Source organism: Pseudorasbora parva, chromosome 10 (genome assembly GCF_024679245.1).
Source record: "Pseudorasbora parva isolate DD20220531a chromosome 10, ASM2467924v1, whole genome shotgun sequence".
Lineage (NCBI taxonomy): Eukaryota > Metazoa > Chordata > Actinopteri > Cypriniformes > Gobionidae > Pseudorasbora > Pseudorasbora parva.
The window spans coordinates 7,759,769-7,779,662 of NC_090181.1; the positions used below are offsets into that span (position 1 = coordinate 7,759,769).

General features: G+C 36.2%; 1 protein-coding gene across 3 annotated transcripts in view; it reads right to left on the reverse strand.

Moving 5' to 3' along the window:
- The window catches only part of eml5 (EMAP like 5), a 129,143-nt gene extending 109,841 nt beyond the window's left edge, over window positions 1-19,302 (reverse strand). For all 3 annotated transcript variants that reach the window (XR_010908003.1, XM_067454993.1, XM_067454992.1), the window contains exon 1: window positions 18,809-19,302. Coding sequence is in view for 2 of the 3 variants with exons in the window: in XM_067454993.1 (XP_067311094.1) it covers window positions 18,809-19,005 (197 nt within the window). In the remaining variant the exon portion in view is untranslated. The remainder of the gene's footprint in view (window positions 1-18,808) is intronic.
- Window positions 19,303-19,894: the final 592 nt, after the last annotated feature.

Genomic DNA, 19,894 nt, shown 5'->3' on the forward strand with positions numbered 1-19,894 from the left:
TCAAAATCCCTTTTCTTGTTTGGCTATAACGCTCTCTCTCTCTCTTTGTCCTCTTTCTCCCACATTACCTTTCTATTAGCTAATGAGTTCGTTTAGTAAGTGGACTGTTGTCATGGCGCAGTCCCTGTGATGTACAGTCCACTGCTAGCCTATTAGCTAATGGGTCCAATAGAGGCCTTTAGTGGGTGGACAGGCCAGTGGTGCGGGACAGATATACAGCAAGGAGTCTCAGAGGAGACGTGCTTAGGTGGGCAGGTGGGTGGAAGCGTTTAGCTGCTAAAGGCAGAGAGCGCCAGGGTGAGAAACACAAGCTTGTCATGGTAACAAGAGGAGAAGTGGGAAGTGAAATGTAAAGTTGGACAGCTGGAGTCTGCTGTGCCACCTGATAAGAGATCAGTTTACATACAAAGTCTGTGAAATAGAGAGATGCTGATAATGAAGCAGTAGATGCAACAATCCAGTGTTTCCAGTGCTGCCGTTCAGCCACAAATGGCTCTGGAGTGCCAGAGCACAATCAATCGATTCAAAGATGTCAACGAATTCATTTGCAGAATGCACAAATAATAGTCTATACTGTTCAAAAGTTTTCAAATGTTTTTATTCCAGTGATGGAAAGTATTTTTTTTTAACCAGTGAATACTCTATCAATGTTGAAAACAATGTTTTTTTGTGGAAACTGATACTTTTTCAGGATTCAAGTTCAAAATAACAGCATTTATTTAAAATATTATTATTCTTTTTTTTTTTTGTAATCATGTAAAAGTCTTTACTGTCATGTTTGATCAGTTTAATGTGCCTTTGTCTTTACTAAATAAAAGTTTTATTTTATTTTATTTACTTACCCCAAACAATCCAAGCTTTTTTTCAAGATTTAGGATTTTTTAGTATTAATAGTAAAATTATATCAAATTTATTGAATAATCCTTATATTTTAATTAAATAATATTACATATCTTTTTATCTTTTTAAGAATTATTCAACTCAATTTGATGGAATTTTGTTATTAATTAAAATGTGTAAATCTTAAAAAGTCTTCATTTTCTTTTTCTTTTTGTTTAATATTTGATAAAACTCAAAATTAAAATAACTCAAAGAAAAAACGGTGCCAGATGATAATGTTAATCACTGAATAGACATTAGTAAATACTAATTTTGTAAATTTCCATTAGCATAATATAACATTAGCCTACATGCCTACATGAATTTGAGTCACACAACACGATAAATGTGTTTTGTATATATTTTTGTATATTATTAATTGTATTAATTAACACGCTGAATTGTCAGTACTACAAAATAAATGATACTTTACTTGACTTGATTTATGCTTACGCCTTCACAGTTCACACTCAATATTTTTAAGTTTAACTTCACACTTGCTTCTGATACATGAATACAGATATTTGACTGTAAAATATAAAAAATACAGTATTAGTGCAGTCTGTTTCGAAAATCAATAACTCTTATGAGCAGATTCTTTAAATGAATATGTTAACTGCTGTCCTTGATGAAACTGCTATTGAGATGAATGGGAATGAATAGCTCTCTCCACGTATTAGACCTCTCCGCAAGGTCTAGCTATATAGCAATAGCAACAGTAAAACATGGTTTCATAAGTCTAACTTCATTTCTTTCCCCAATAAATTGGCTGGAAAGAAAGTGGCTGAAATGTATTCAAGCGCTAAGTGTCCTCATTGCTTAACAAGCTATCAAACTTGGTTCACATCAACATTAAGGCTACTAGCTATTCAAAACTGTTTTGCCCCAACTTCCTGCTTTAATATGAATATGTCAGCACAGAAGAGAAACTGCACTCATTAAATCAGTTCATTCACAGACAAAACAAAAGTTCAGCTCGCAGATTCAGTCAATCAACAAAACACAAAATGTCAACAGTCATTCAAAGGGTAGCCTAAGGTATATTTATTAGGCCAAATGCTCAAATCAAACCATCTTATAGACTAAAGTCAAAGTAGAAGCTGTGTTTATTTGACATGAATGAAATCAAGACCGTGAGGTATTGAGAGTGCAGTCCATTGAATGTCACACTGTTGTGTATCTGTCGATTAGATGAGAAAACATTGAGAAAACAGACATGCTGGGAGAAAACTCCCATCCTTGATTTTTGTAATTTTTACTTGTGTCCAATTTAAAAGACTTTCTGAATTTTGAATCAGTCAAATATTTTTACTTTTATTTAATTTTTTTTTTTTTTAAATGGTAATTGAAATAATGCTAAAATAAAATAAAATATATTACATAAATACTAGATGAAAAACTTTTACTAAATGAAATTTGCCAATTAACTTTTGGCAAATTGGCTTGAGTTGAAGAACCAAAATTAGAACTAAATTGGAACTAAAAAATAGAATAAAATAATCATAAACAGTAATATTTGAGAAAAGGACTAAAAATATAAAAAATAACAAAATAACTAGGGCCGGGACTCGATTAAAAAAATTAATCTAATTAATTAGAGGCTTTGTAATTAATTAATCGAAATTAATCGCATTTTAATCGCATATAAATATTTGACCTGAGAACAATGAGAAGTAATTTTTCACATGGATTTTTAGTATCTATATTTAAACAAAATATTGTTTATTTATTTCAGTCCAGCAGACCAGTGCAATGTTTGCCATTAAGTTAAGCAAAAGCATATTTGTGATATTTGAGGCTCGATGTGCTGCGGTGATGCGCTAACTCCTTGTTGTATAGCTTGCACACAACCATGCTCTTGTCGACGCTTCCATTTTTTCGTTTTTTAAAACAAAATTTCCCATCCACGGGGCCAAGCAAAGCAGTCTCATCAGCTTCTTCGTTCATGTTCACTCATGCCCTGCGTCTCAATCAGCTCCCTAGTTCCCTAGTCAGGGCACTGATCAAGACATAAGTCAATGGGCTGACTCCCTGATCAGTGCCCTGACTACTGAACTAGGGAGCGGATTGAGACGCACCCATGGTTTGTTGTTGTAGTTGTCGCGCTAGTTGGTGTTCCAGTATAATCGGTCCGTCGAAACTGATTCATTGAAAAACGTTCCGCGGTGCAAAAATAAATGCGGTTAAATTTTTTTGCGTAATTAATTAACGCGTTAAAGTCACGTAATTAATTAATCTTAATTAACGCGTTAAAGTCCCGGCCCTAAAAATAACATAGTAAAAATTACTATAATCACATATAAATATTAGATGCATTTTTAAAAAAAATTAAAATAAGAAGCTGAATCACTGATATTATTAACCGGAAATAGAAAAACTGAACTAAAACTAAAACTGAAATAAAAGATCAAAATTCAAGTAAGTTTTTTTTGGCCTCGGGAAAACGTAACTTTTTTGAATAACTCGTGGATGCAGTCGTATGTTATATCCTGTGTTTTATATCATGTTCACACAAATGGGTAGGTTTAGGGATGGGGTTGTGGGTTACATGTTAAAACGTGTCTAAATAGCGTAAATAAAATAAATGTAAATGAAATTATGCTTGCTGATTAAATTGAGAATCACACTCCAACATGTCATAATGGCAAAATTATAAACCAATAAATAATTTCAATAAATAAATCAAAAAATGAATTTCACCATGACGATAATATTCCCATACCCAGTGCGTCTGTGTATGACACCAAAGGTTTTTTATTAAAATGAATGGAGCACCCAGCGCATCGTAAAATGACGCCTAGGGGCACCTTTAGCATCTTCATTGTGACGCAGAAGGCACTTGACCATGCTTCGGATTTTGACGCCTTGGGAGTGAGAATGGGTTGAAACCTACCCATCACAGGAAACATTCTGCATTTTTACTTTCTCAAAAAACTCATCCTGTATGATTTATAAGACGTTTTCCTCATGGGGAACAAAAAATGTCCCCACAGGGACAAGGATTTCGGATATTGCCATCTTTGTGGAGACATTATGTCCCCATAACGTAGTGATTACCAGTACACACACACACACACACACACACACACACACGCGCACACACACACACACACACACACACACACACACACACACACACACATTCTGAATGGTGTTCAAATCAGGTCAAAAAAGCTACTGCAGCAGTCACCTTGTTTGCCCTTGTTGTGGATTACCAGGAAGAAAAGGATTAGCACATTTCCAAAAGTCAGTATTTATCTGAGAGGCTACTCACTGCGGAGCCATTACCTCCAGACCCCCCCTCCGGCGCTCCTGCTCCCCCTCTGTTGACCTACTGTGGGCATGAGGGGTGGAGCTGCATCCCCTAACCCTACCCATAACCTTATCTCTCCAAACATTAAACAGGTTAAGCTCAACCCTTGAGCTCCAGATGCTCTGCAGCGAGCACTACTTGATTTCTCTTGCTTGCCTTGGCTTCTATAGAGCAAGCTAAATCCCGACGACCAAATGAACCAATAGCATTTCATTCTCAGTCCCTGTCTGCAAAAAAGCCTACATACAGGTGTCACAGCTGTAAGTGTTGTTAAATGATGCAAAACAACTGAAACACTTTGTGACAAAACATTGCTACCTTGCAATACGCTTAAAAATGATAAGTAACCTTGGTTTACCTCGCTTGTGTCATATGATCGGACTGGTGAAGTCTGTCATTTAATCTCTCAGTGTTTCCTAATGCAGCAGCATTTTGCCCTGCTATAAAAATTAAGAGATAAAAATGGGCTACAATAGGATCAGACATTAGAAATATAATCCAATGGAGACAGACCACGTGCACAGAATGATCCACCGCTGAAGAGCTGCATTAGCTTGAATTTCTGGGCCATGTTTCCCAGAGTTTTCCTGTCGTACGGCCCCCTGGCTTGTACAAATGTGCATTTCCACTCGGTAGTAGGCTGAAAATGTCAGAGGACGTTTTTGTAGTCACGCTCTGTGATTTCTAAAGAGGCTCTTCTAAATTGGAATCATATAAATAGCACAATATTTCAAAAGAATATTCACATAAATGTTTTATCACACAAAGAGCTGGATTCCAGACAGCGCCTTTAAAATGAACTGCAAAAATAAAGGTGCAGCAAAAACTTTCCACACAATTTATGTTAGTCAGTAGCTGCAATTTAAAACCGATTGAGATCCTGCATTACAATGCATTTGTCATCTAAGGGGTTTTAAGTCAATGTAATATTAATAGCTTTATAATATCTTTGTGGTCACATACAGTATTTTCTATTTTACAAAAGCTTCAAATGCAGCATAACAAATTAGAATTTAGTCAGAATATCACTTTTTTTAAAATAAGAAAAAATACAATATTTTTCATACTTGATGCTTAACACTAACTTCAAAAGAAACTACACAGCAGATAAAAAAAATTGAAAGAAATTAATACTTCATAAGTTCATGATACTTTACAAAATTTCCATTTCAACTAAATCATGTTCTTTTGAACTTTCAATTTATAAAAAAAAAAAAAAAATCACGAGTTCCACAAAAATATTAAGCAAAGAATTCATAACAATAAGTAATATTTTTAGGACAAAAGAGCATGTTAGAATAATTTGAAGGATCTGAAGGATCATGTGACACTGAAGAAGGAAGTAAAGATGCTGAAAAATCAACTTTGCCATCACAGGAATAAATTATATTTTAATATATTTTAAAACAGAAATTAATGTCTCACATGTTGTTTTTACTGTATTTTTGATCAAATAAATGTAGCCTCTGTGATACCTCTATCCTTTCTGTTTTTTTAGCATGTGATTTTTCAATATGAAATTAATATTAATTTTGCCTCACTTTACTACTTACAATTGCACATTGTGTCATAGTTACAATCCTTCTTAAAACTGCACTTAGCAAGGTTTTTTTTCTCATTGATGTAACTATTGGAAAATGTTTAAAATAAATTATCCCTCACATAAGATGAAGACTATCAGTAGCCTAATAAAAGCAGTTTGATTTTACATGTAGCGGGTCCCCTCATGGAGGCTGCCATGTTGAGATCACATGACCAGATGAATACTACTGCACTTGCCTTTTGGTAGTCTTGCATATCCAAAAATTATATTTGACGGCAGAAGGTCTTGGCTGCGTTTAAGAAGTCTAATTTGTTATGCTTTTCACTTACTGCCTTTCACTTACTAACTTCCCTCTGTCTCATTCTCTCTGATTTACATCATCGCTAATAGTGATGCACCGAAATCAAAATTCTTGGCCGAAACCGAAAAAGGGGTAACCAAGGCTGAAAACCGAAAACACAGAAAGAAATTATGCCAATTATTAGTAATTGTAACCAATAATAACCATTGCATTTATGGCTATGTAACTGTGCAAGGCATTGCAATTGCATAAATTAATATTAAAGTGTCAAATAATAAATAAATGACAAATTATGCAAATATTTATTTAGCACATTGCAACAATGCGCAGTGTAAAATAAAATTCAAACTAAAATGTTTAACTTGACCTCACTCGTGTACATTAAATAATAATGTACAGGTCTGCAGAAAGGTACAGAAATTTGTCTAAAGTAATCAAATGTAAATTTGAACAGGGGTCTCTGGCGTGGGAGATGGGTGCGCTAACAAGGACACTAAAGACCGCAGCCACTAGCGTCAGTCGCAAGCACACCGCTCTTACTGGCCTACATCAGTTTCACTCAACCTTCTAAACCTCACTCCCATACGGGTCACGGCACCAAACGTAACCCCTCCTAATTGACCCGCTCAGAGCAGGACTTAAACCGGGGTCTCCCATGTGGGAGGCAGATGTGCTAACAAGGACATTACAGACCACAGCAGTTAGCATCAGTCACTAGAGCTACACTACAGTGGACGGCGAACTTGACGAGCATTTGTGCGAAGTTTCTGCATTGTTGTTTCTTCTAAATGTTGCAATAGCTGATCCACTACTTTTCTTTTTCGATCTTACCAAGTGAATGTCCTGTTGAGGACATGACTCAGTGCTAGAGGTAGACAGTAGTGAAGTATTTTTACTTTCCGAGTAATTTAATTTTTATCAGTTTTTATCAGTATCAAAGTTTTTATCAACTTTATCAGTGTTCTTCTTTGGAAAACTTTTACTTCACAACATTTCAATACATAATATTGTAATTTTTTACTGCACTGCCTTTCTTATTGAATATCATTTAATACTTAATAATTATATTTAAAATGTAGTGCTTTATACTTTTACTCAAGTAAAAGTAATTAAAATGTTACTTAAGTACAAGTAAGAAAGTACTATATGTTTAATGTAATTAAGAGTTAGAGGTAAAAAACAACAACTTTTATTTATGAAATGTAGTGCAGTAAAAAGTAGGACATTATATATTATGCTTTGGAATGTAGTGAAGTAAAAGTTTTCCAAAGAAAAACACTGATAAAATATATACTTGAAAAATGTACTTGAGGAGAAAGGAAAAATACTCCACTACTGTCCGCCTCTGCTCCCCTTTAGATGTCTGGTAGAGTAAAAAAAAAAAAAAAATGTTTAAGTATACCTGGTGCTTGAGATTGTAAAGTATAGCTCTCACTGGCCTACGTCTTGTGCTTCACGAGTGTCCACTACTGGTGGAACTGCAATGTGTTTAAATGGCCATAAGCCCTTGATCTTTTCTATCTAGCTGTATGCTTGGGCTGTTGGAAAAAATTACATAAACGAAAAATGGTAGCAACACAATAATCTAAAACAGTCAATGTATGACATACTGAGTAGATTACATAATTAGTAGATTCGCTGCCTCAGTCAAAATCGATGGTCTGTCCAAAACGCAAGGTTCTTCCCTTGCCCACTTGATGTCTAAAAGAGGAGTTAAATGCAGCCCTGGACTCTATAGCAGATTTCATTGGCCAAGGGCATGTAAAGCAACCAATCACAGTTTGTTTTGTTCAGCATCAAATTTAGGGGCGTAAAAATGTAATTTCAATGTCCCTATAATAGCAGACCGGTCTGTAAAACTCATGGACATATTTTAAAGGGTTGTCAACTTCACATACTTCACATACTTTTGAGAATCCATTGTTTAGTTGATCCTGATAAGCGCTCATTGTCACGGTTGTAAACACAACGGCTTTCTTCTTCCATGAGAGGGTAATAAAGACACAGATGTCTTCCGGAAATCCTGTAGAAATCAACCAGATGACGACTTTTAAAAGTCCTGAGGTGCTTCTAATTTTGTTTGCCTTATGCATTAGACGTTCAGCCAACGGCCCGTGGACATGACATCTGAGGCTGAGACTATTTATCTGGTGACCCTCCTGTTATAGAACATTTTCGTTCATTGAATAAAGGAATTATGGCTGACTGCATAGAACGCCTCGTGCAATGGATCATGGGCTAATGGGCACACAGAAGAAAGACCTCTCTGCAGTGCAAAGTGATCATATTTACACTGTCACACAAAACACACCATGTGCTGGTGTGTGTTTGTATGTCAGGCTGTTTGATGTGTGTAGATGTGTCAGATAAGCTGCTTTGGGATAATGAATGAGAGGGTGATTGTAGAGTTCACTGGAACTACTATAGAAGGGGTGGGGATTCCCTGCCAGAGGGGCGGTCCATTGCTGGCGAGAGGGAAGCCTTGCTGATCGCTGTGAAACCGGTAGGAGTAGGACGCCTGTCTCCCAGCATTAGTGTCACTCTAATGGGCTCAAACGCGCATGACTGCATCTTGTCAACATATATGCAGCATGCTTATTATGCCCAAACATAAAGTAAGTGTGGACACTTCCTGACACACACACACACACACAAACCTTTACAATAATAACACATTCATTTGTATTTTGAGATCTACAAATCCCATTAAGTACAATCAGGCTGTAAGACAAGCATTTATTACCTTTATGTTGATGTATATACACTTTATTTAGACATTTTTGAAAGAATATACTTGCTCAGGCTACATTTATTTGATCAAAATACAGTGAAATGTGAAATTAATATTTACACTTAAAATAACAATATTTTATAACTACATTATATTATTAAAATAATAATAATAGTTTTTTTCTTCTTCAATATATTCAAAAATATAATTTATTCCTGTGTTGGCAAAGCTGAATTTTCAGTGGACATTACCCCAATCTTCAGCGTCGAATGCTCAAGAAACATTTCTTATTATCAATGGCTTAATATTTTTGTGGAAACCGTGATACATTTTTCCAGGATACTTTGATGAATAAAAAGCAACATATACTGTATTTGAAAGAGAAATTATAAATGTCTTTAATTTCCCTTTTGGTCATACTTGATACTACTTTACTTTTGATCAAATACTTATGGAAGCTTTTTTCTGCCAGGGAATAAATAAATAAAATGCTAGAAAGGATCCAGGTTGAGGAGGGGAGCCAAAAATAAGAGTTCTTGGTGATGTCATTCAAGAAATACATTTGTTTAAAAAGGTATAGTTGACCCAAAAATGAAAATTCAGCCATCATTTACTCACCCTCATGTCATTCCAAACCTGTAAGACTTTCATTTTGAAGATATTTTTTGATGAAATCTGAGAGCTTTCTGACCCCTCGATTGACAGCTACGCAACTAAGAGATCATAAAACTAATCCATATGAATTGAGCATTTTAGTACACATTTTCTGAAGAGACATGATCGTTTTATATGATGATCACATTAATTTAGGCTTTTATTCACATATAATGATTCATCAACTCACACATCATTTATGGTAAATGGAAGCTCAAGCTTGTGTGCTTGACGTGTATGAACCAATGAGCTTCATTCGCGTGTTACGCAGCAAGTTTGAGATTCAGCAAGAACCAAAATTCTTACATTAGTTTACATTACTTTAATATTTGATTACATTACAATTAGCAAAAACAAGCCTTTTTCCTTTGGAATAACATGTACATGAAAAATGTTTTAAGAAAATAAATTTGATTTCATGTTGACTTAATGAGCAAGTGCTATCTTACAAAACACTTTACTAAGTATTTTTTGTCTGCCAAAGCTTATGATCTGCTTTCACCTTTAAGCTATAAAAACAATAACATCTTTAGCTTAAAACCATCAGTAGTGATTTTTCTACTTAGGGATGGATCAATCCTGGCACCAAAACATGCTAAAACAAGTGACAGAAATACCAATATTTCACTGATTCCATCCCTACTATATGAGATTCTCACAAATGTCTGAGTAGTATTTCTGTGGGCAGTGATTTCTGCCTCTAGAGAAGGTTTTACTCTGTAAAGCCCACAAAGCAATAGTTCAATCACGTTAGGTGGAAAGCTGCCAAGGCCGTTGACAAAAAGCTAACAAGCGGAGTGTGCCCAGAGGGGATTATATAGAAGGTATAAAACCTATATATTTAATCTCGGTGGCAGCTAAATCTTCAGTTTCAACACACATATACAGGCATCACAATCGAGCCCAAACCCTGGCATTCGTGCATCGTGCGCACATGATATGTGTTAAAACTGACAACCCAGACCACAAACACAGCGCCACACACCAGTACACACATTCAAACAGTTAGACTCATTGATACTATTAGAGTAAGAGCATCAGGAGGCAGCGCAGATTAAGGATTACATTAGAAATGAGTGTATATGAGTGCACATGGCTTACAGATGGACTCGGGCATGACCGAGAGAGAGAGAGAGAGAGAGAGAGAGAGAGAGAGAGAGAGAGAGAGAGAGAGAGAGAGAGAGAGCTTCCATCTGATAAGACCACGTGGTTTAAACGCGACACAATGTCCACCCCTCCCCCTCGCATGAGCAATCATGTCAGTTAGTCACAAACTCGTACATTAACGTTGGCATTGCAAATGTTGCTGAAGTCACCAAATCCTCATCTCAATGATGAAAATAACTAATTTAGTTGTTTTCAGCCTCCCGAAAATCCCACACATAATCCTTTTAAAGGGACATGCACATACACTTGATATAGTTTCAGTTGTATCCAGTCACACGAAAAAAGGGCGGATGGATACAACGCAGCAGATAAGTCGACATTTTTTAATCTTTTTTTATCAATTCTTACAAATTTGTTTCCCGACATGTCCAGTCTCTCTCTTTGCCCCTATTAAACTTTTGAACACCTGTTGTAAACACACAAATGTCTAATAGACCTATTTTGTGTTTGTAAACAGCGATTACGTGTTTTGTGGGCAGAGCCTACCTGGTGGCAGAATAGGACAGTTCTGCAATAGCACTTTATTGAAGCCACATAATAAAACAATAAAAAGGTAATTTTGAGTTTATATCTGACTTTTATTCTCGCATATCGAGTTTATATTTCACAAAAATAACAGATTTGCAAGATATGACCTCGCTATTCTGACTTTTCTCCCCTCAGAATTGTGAAATAGGTCTAAATGTATTGTTTAAATGCTACCTATATAAAACGTTATAGGTTTAAATATTATTTCATGCTGTAACTGTAAAGCTATTATGCCTCTATGAACTACATATGTGAATATTATGTTTATCTATTGATTACATCAAATCCATGCTTTAATAAACTATTCATCACAGGTTTCATCAGTCCAGTCTGTGACTTGTAACCATAAATATTTAAAATGTCTTCGATGAAAGTACTCAATAAATATGAAGACCATCTAATTTTGGATTCCAATTTGACATCCAAAGGCTCAAGAAGACATTTTTTTCTCATATTCTATATATTTTGTTCATTTTACTCCACTTGTTATAACTGTTTTTCAGTCACCAGACTGGTTTTATAGCATACAGCTTCAGGAGCGTGTCCAGCAAGCACCTGTCCATAGGACTCACGTATGCTATTTCAAGAAAGTCCGCACACTCTACCAAAGTCGTCAAATGCAAGATATAAATCAATCCTTTAATGAAAAAAGGGCAATCAATGCTTTATCAATGCCAAGCTTACAATGTGTGGCGCAAGAGCCTTTTTAAGGGGTCACATGATCCAATTTAAGAGCCAATATAAGGGGTCACATGATCAACCAAGCCAGACTATAACAAATAATATAACTGGCTTGGAAATATTTTGAAACTAAAAATCGTATATGGATTCTGATTGAAATGACTGGATTTCGCCTCAAAAAAATTACCAAACAGCAGTACATGTGATGTAATCCTACCTTAATACCTCTTCAACATCAAGCATGTCTTCTGCTTTATTTTTTTCATTCAGGCATCCATCTTTACTGCTCTTATGTGTCAGTAACAAGCAGTCCTGCTGCACTGCATGGATATATTTACATCCCGCAACACACAACGTACCAAAATCTCTATTGATACACACTTTATATTGTTACCACAATATATTTTGTCAATATATAATATATAACACCTAGCCTTAAAGCAAGGACATTCTGCATATTAACTACATTGATCCATGAAAGAAAGAAAGAAAATATTTTGGGTTTGACATTACTACTGGTCAAATATTACTCCGTTACGCTGTAGTGAAAGTAAAAGTACAGCAGTATTTGTTTTTAAAAGTACTTAAGTATCAAAAGTACATTTCCTTTTTTACGTTAAAGGTGCCCTAGAATGATTTTAAAACAACATGTTAAATTGTTCTCCGATATCTAAATAGAGGGTGTGTGGCTTATTTAAGGGCAAAAATTAGATATCAGATACAGTTTTACAGGTCCATTTACAACCCTATAAATTGTCCCTAGGATGTAAATGTTTGCTTTATTTGGAAGAGTCATGAATATTAATATTGAGCTCTGCTCTGATTTGCTTATTTCAGCAGCTTACAGCTTACAGCAGTTCAGCGAAGCGGCTCATGAGTCCTGACCATCCTGACAGAACACAGACTGACTGATTGACACTTTAAGCAGAACATCTTAAATGGAGATTGCTGAAATGCAGCTTACTTGTTTATTGGTGTTTTCAGATCATCTGCGCGCGAGAAAGCTTGCGTGCATATGGTTGCCAGATTGTACATGTTTAGGTAAAACACAGGATAGTATACGTTTCTTTTCACAGAAAAGCTCTGATTGGGGGATTTAAATTACTGAAATCTGCCAACCGCAAGCACGAACACTATCCCTCAGACAAAACCAAAACCAGTGATTTTTGTTCAAGTTTTTATTTTTTAAACTACATTTTAGACTCGTCTTTTTCTGTCAACGATATTGCATGTTTATATAACGTCAGTCACAATGTAGGCTACGCAGTGACTGTGATGTAGCTGAAATACAAGCATGCACAAACATCATAGGCCTACTTCAGTTCTCAAAAATATAAATAGATATATTTTTGCAAAATGAATAGCCTTGTCAAATGAGTATCGTTTTAACTTATACGGTGGAAAAGGTGACATTTGCAAGAAGGATCGAGTGAACGATCTGTAAGCAACGTATCTACGGTTGTATTTTGTAATACAAAATAATATTAGCCTTTGTCATTAGACACACTATTTAGTTTTGTATGGTACTTGGTGTTTCCTGTTGTTACTGTACTAGCATCTTGCGTCATCTAGACAATGCTGTCTCTCTAAGAAACTTTCAATTTAATCAGAAATTGTTTAAACGGTCAATAAGTGGATAAAATCGCTACTTACTGCTTACAGGAATATAGTTGTCCCTTTCTTCAGTTTAAGACGCTGAGCGAAGCTTGCTTGAAATGGGCCGAAACAAACGAACGATCTTGAATTAAATTGTTGTGGCATTTGAGTATAATAAACATCAACCATGACTGTTGACATTTTTTATCAGTGGGAAGGGTATGAAAAGTCCTCACGTCTCCTGCACAGCCTGGAACATGACATTTGTGGCCATGAGAGCAGCTGAACAAGCCGAGTGTCGCTTGTTCATCGGCTGAACTGATGATTCGGCTCCATCAGTTCCAGTGTTTAAAAAATGTTGGGAAACTTCACATGGAGTGATTACTGACAAAAAACCTTTTAAGGAAGAAAAAAATCATCCACTGACTTTCAAAGCTGTTACAGAAATGACTTTCGACTATGAGGACCTTGAAAGAAATGTAGTGGAGTACTAAAAAGTACAATATTTGTCTTTCAAATGTAGTGAAGTTGAAGTAATACGTTTCCAGAAAGAAAGAAAAAACCTCAAGTAAAGTACAGATACTCAAAAACTGTACTTAACCCATTTAAGCCCACCAGCAACTATAGTTGCAGCAGTGTAAAGTTGTCATTTTCCTTTTGTAAGTATTTTTCTTGATATTACCCATGTTTTCTGTCTCAATGACACGCAAGCAAACAACCAAATAAAGGATTTCAAGGGGAAAAATGGTATACTTCCTTCCTGTCACATGAGGCTGCCAACTTCCTACTCCTACTTCCAGAAGCATAGCGAAGGCATACCCTACCAAAGGACGGTAATTTTTATGTTTCTAGTCCAGTTTTGAATCGATGCGTTTCATTCTAATCGGTCAAGGACCTTAAATCTTTTTTTTTCTTTCTTTTTTTTTTACTTTTTTTTTTAATTAAATCACCTCCTACAGTCAGCCATTGAATACTATGGGACTATTTTTTTATTTTGTTAAATAGATGTCATTTTTTCGTCATTCTATTTATTTATTTTTATTTAACTTTTTGATACACAGTGCCCTGTTGGGGCAACTTAATGGCTGTTCTTTGTTCTGCATTATGTTCCACCACTTTAAGACTTTATTTGTTGTGTTTTCATATTCAAAAGATTATAAGATAGATTCACCTTTTTTGAGTTTGCATCGAATGTTGAACTTTTATACATAATAAATGTATGAATTATTAATTCAATGGATAATAAAGATTGATCTTTTGAAGTCAGTTATTTTGATGCCAAATCTTCTCCTCCTATTCAAATTTGACATTGAAGGGGTCCATTCAACATATTTGCCCACCGGCAATTATAGTTGCCGCATATTTAAATACGATTTTCAAGAAAAGAAAAAAACCTGGGAAAAATAAATGCAGAGCATGTTCACATATTACTATGGACAATATAAACATGACGACATGACGACATGCATGAAACCATTCAGACAAATTTGTGCACAAATTAAGTACAGTAAATGTACTTAGTTAAGGTCCATCTCTGCGCTATAGGTCGCTTATTCGAAAAAAAAGGCGTAGCTCAATGACGCCTGGATTTCGTGGAAAACGAGGGTAATGATGTCATTGATTTGTGACACATAGACACAGTCCGTGTCCTGGTTAAAATTGCTTATTTCTCTGGATTTAAACATTCTTGGCAACATTTGGGATAATGTAATGTATAAAGTACACAAGTCAACAAAATATATAACACTGTTCTAGTGGATTTGGGATATTTAAACCATCAATCTTACATACATGTGCCTTTAAATATTTAAATATGCGTTTAAATTTGGAGATGTGCTCATTTCAGGATTTTATGCATTTATGTTAGTGCTTACGAGTGTTGCCATGAAACGTTTACAAAGAATGGGGACATATATCAGCAGTTTTCGGCGCGGCACAGCATGATCACACAGCTTGCTTAATGGAGTTGATTTAGACCAACTCACAGTACGATATAAAGAGAATCACGTCTGTTAGGTATGAGAGGGTCTCTTATTCTCTCTCTCTCTCTCTCTCTCTCTCTCTCTCTCTCTCTCTCTCTCTCTCTCTCTCTCTCTCTCTCTCTCTCTCTCTCTCTCTCTCACACACACACACACACACACAAGCTGCTGTTCAACATCTGTAGCTCAGCTCTAGGCTCCATCCTCCACCTCCCACTGAGCATTCAACTCAAGGGCAAATAACAGAGCATACAAACCAACTCCACCATCAACTACTGATCCCATGTCAACAGAGCAGCCAATATAGAAATACCTGTATTTGAATTATGTATATTTCTACTTGGAAACATGATCTGAGTTGTTTTTTGCATCGCATATCAGAATATTGGAATACTTATTATGTCTGGATGAAACAAGATGATTCTAGTTAGGTTGTCATTTTCATAAAAATAATCATTATAATGCAGAGGATGCCATTTTAAATGTTTCATAATTTTTTTCAGTATTTGTTTACAAAATTACAAAAGCAATTTTAAAATACTGGCTTAAGTAATTTTGCTGAATTACTATGAAAATAATATTATTATACAAAAATGTGTTCTTTATGCATAACATACATTCTTTTCTTCTTCTTTTTTGGATTTTGATAATGAAATATGACCTGAATATATTATTTACAGGATTCACACTATAAGGAAAGGATTCATATTTCTAGATCGTTTCCCTTCCTCGCCTTATTCATTTTCTTCACTGGAACAGAGTAAGTGATGACATTATAGAGTTATTGCTGCTTTTGGCAGAGGTGAAAAAAAGGTTAAAACATCTCCTTTGTTCAATATCTTTCTCTCAGTCTCTGTTTATCTATTTGTCTTGTATTGAATGTATAATCTTGTACAATCTTGTAGAACTGACAATAATGCAAAATGTGTACCTTGAATGCAATGTAAGTCGCTTTGGATAAAAGCGTCTGCCAAATGCGTAAATGTAAATGTAATCTTGTATTGTATGCTTGGCATATGAATCACTTATGACTTCTATTTAGATACCTGTGATGATAACTTTAATAATAAGGCACTGCTGGCATATGGACACATCTGATATGCATGAATAGCATATAATGGCCCTTTCAGAAAGTCAAGCATTGGGTCACATTCTGATACTGAAGTAACCAGAGATGGATGTGTGCCTATGAGACATTTGACACACAAATGCACACTGGAACATACTAGGAGGAAGTAAATGTATGCAACTGGTCCTGGATTTTGTATTTGAAGCAATTTTATAAGTCTGAGAACACTGTAATGTGATTTTTTTTTTTTTTTATAAACATGCTATTCACAAACCGCAGCTCATGCACACCCGATGTGTTTCCCAAACCATTCACGCATTCATACAAATGCAAGGTAGCCAAGGTCAGCTACTCTGTCACCTAATTAATAATAGAGAATTGAGGCAGATGACCGGCGGCGAAGCAGAACGCCACCCCCTCAGGCTCTCACTAAAACACCACACACGTACAACACACACAGACAGACACACCCACAGACACATATACACACTCCTGTAGGATGCCATAACCTTGATGATCATGTGACTGAATTACAAAGTCTTCACTGTCAGCTGAAAACACCTTCACATACATATGAATACAGCTATCCCTAAATAACTGAATTACTATTATGGTTAAACACAGATAAACTCTGGATGATCATCATATAGAGAGCATACATCAATAGGCTTAAGACAGAGGTCATTTCATGATAATTAATTATTGAGATTATTAGCTAATGAATTAAAGCTAACATACAGGTTGTGTAACACAGTGATGTATTGAGTTGCACTTTGTGTCTATATATATATTGTATGTAAGATAGGCCTAAATGCACCTATTTAACAGAAAATGCATTCATTTAATCAAATTATATTCACAGTTATAGTTACAGCTATTATATTTACAATTAATAAATTATATTAAACAAATAGTTGTTCACATGAGTAGCCTAGCTGTTTACCATATACAAGACAATCTCATCTATTTTACATTGGCGAATTTGTATGAATTAGTATTATGTAATTTGTACATTTTTGTATGTTCTGCTCATGCCCAAGTGACAGGTGTGGAGTTAAGTGCAGACCTTCACTTCTAATCAATGTGAAATCATACCATCTCGTAAAATGGTACATTTTCCATGAGATCGGAATAAGCATGGCGAAAGCTGGCTGGAACTTCATACGAGTGGAGCGGCGCAACAGAACTCAGTGTTCTTCAATCGCTCCTCAAGATCCACTCCAGGATTTCCATTCTACGCTCCCTGCACAATGCTGTTATAGTAAATATTATCACTCTTGGAACTGCGGGACGGTCAGTTTCATTTATGTGCTCACGAACTTGAGAAATATATTTGAGGTATAATTCACCCTATATATGCAAAAGTATTAACCCTTTTCACATCTCTGGGTTTCTCAGAAGAGGAAGTCATCACAGGGATTATTACCGTCTCTCCAAAAATTTGCCCTGTTTTGGAAACTGTAGGTTTTTTTTTATTTGATGTAAATGTAATTTAATAGAGTGTTATAAATGTACATGAATTAAAATAATGAAAATATAAAAAACTGGAGGATTTGTGATGCGGATGACCGTTAAAACGTGTCATCACACTCAGTGAAAAGGGTCTATTGACAGATTCTTTGAAGTTTTAAGATGCAGTCACATTAGCGAAATTTCACGGACAAAAAGGTCAGTATGTTGTCAATAGTGTAGAAATATATGAAGCACAGCTCCCTCAAAAGTCACTTTCAATACGAGCAGCTTTCTGTCGGTCAACGCGGCGAATTCCCCACCGACCGTTGCGAAATCTGCGTGGGCAAATCGACCGTTACGCGAAATATCCGTTGGCGGTCACTCATTTTGAAATGACTGAATTTCATTTAATCAATGAATGGCGAATGTTATCGCACCGTAAGAATTTAAAATAGCCTATCGTGGCTCGTTGAAAAAGAGCCAGACCGAGAGCAACTGAATAATAGAGAACAAGGACACTAAACTACTTTTAACTTGCCAAAAAACGCGACGCAACGTACGCCTGACATGTTTACACAGACCAACAAATAAAAAAATAGCGTTGACAGAATGCAAGTCCCGTAAGTTGCTCCGCTGAGGCGCTGTCCACCAGCACGCGAGCCTCGTGAAGGTGATCGAGCCATCGCTTATAGCGTGACGGATATCACCTTCAGCTTCAGCAGCCTGGCGTGCTGGACAGCGCCTCAGAGGAGTAACCTCCACCTCCATCTCTCTACACTTTTTCGATCTTGCTATTAAATACACGGAAACATCTCTAGCCTGACACTGGCTCGAAAGCATTGGCACCCATCGAGTTCACTACTTTAAGTGTTATAGTTTAGATTTTCTTCAAAACATCCACGTGAATGTGCCTACCTGATTATGTCATCGTTATGTCCCAAATAAAATTTCTGCTTGTGTTCCCGTGTGTTGTACACAACTCCGACGCCGGCGACGAAGTACACGATCTCCTTGGCGGCCGTGTAGTACAGGTTGTTGCGGCACTGGTGTCCCCGGTAACCGTAAACCCACTCGAGTCGCAGATGACAGTTCGGAGCTGTTCTGTCAGCCATGTTCGGACGTGTTTTGCTTAGAAGCGAGCGACTGGTGCTTCTTCATTCACCGACGCGACGAGCCGTCACATCCAGTCCCGTTTATCCGCTCAGTCCGCTGTCAGTGCAGCTTCGTCCGGCCAAAGACAAACGAATCGACGACATATTTCAGTTCAAGTGAAGTGCACAACTTTAGGCTGTTTGCATAATGTTAGGGCAAATGGTTTGTTTTGTTCGTAAATCGGCTTTTTAAGTCTGGCTTGAACTATTTGTGACATGTGTGAGGCATGAAGCTACTCTACTTCTGATCAGACGTGTGGCTTTGCTCTAGTGACATGTCAAACCTGAGAACATGGATTTTTCGCATTAGTTAACGGGGACCAGCCAATCACGAGCGGCGGTAGTGATTGACAGAAAGTCCGGCCAATCACGTTGCGAGGATGAGTTGAATTAAAATGTGTGGACCAATGGCAAGCAAAAAAAGGATGGGCAAAACTGTGTATGGCCTGCTCATTTAGCACAAACGGCAGTTTAATAGCTTTTGTCGTAGGCCTACTTGAGTTTATCTACTAGTTTAACTCTGTAAGGTCTAGGTTTACTGCAAACGGGACTGGATATTTTCTAACCCTCTAATATCAGCTGACAGCCTCCTTTTTCTGTTTTGGTCATTTTGGTTGATCAAGTTATACTAAATGAAAATAAGAAAGTGTTGTATAATGGCAAAACTCAATACATTTAAAGTTTAAGTAAGCAGAATTTAATTGCTCTGAACTTTATATTTTGAGTAAGTATTCATACATTTAACCCACATCATGTAATCTCAAATTTTTGATAGTGGAAACTGGACTTTAGCTTTAACTATAGCTATTTAATAAATGCCACCTTGCTAATTGATTACACAATGCTTTGG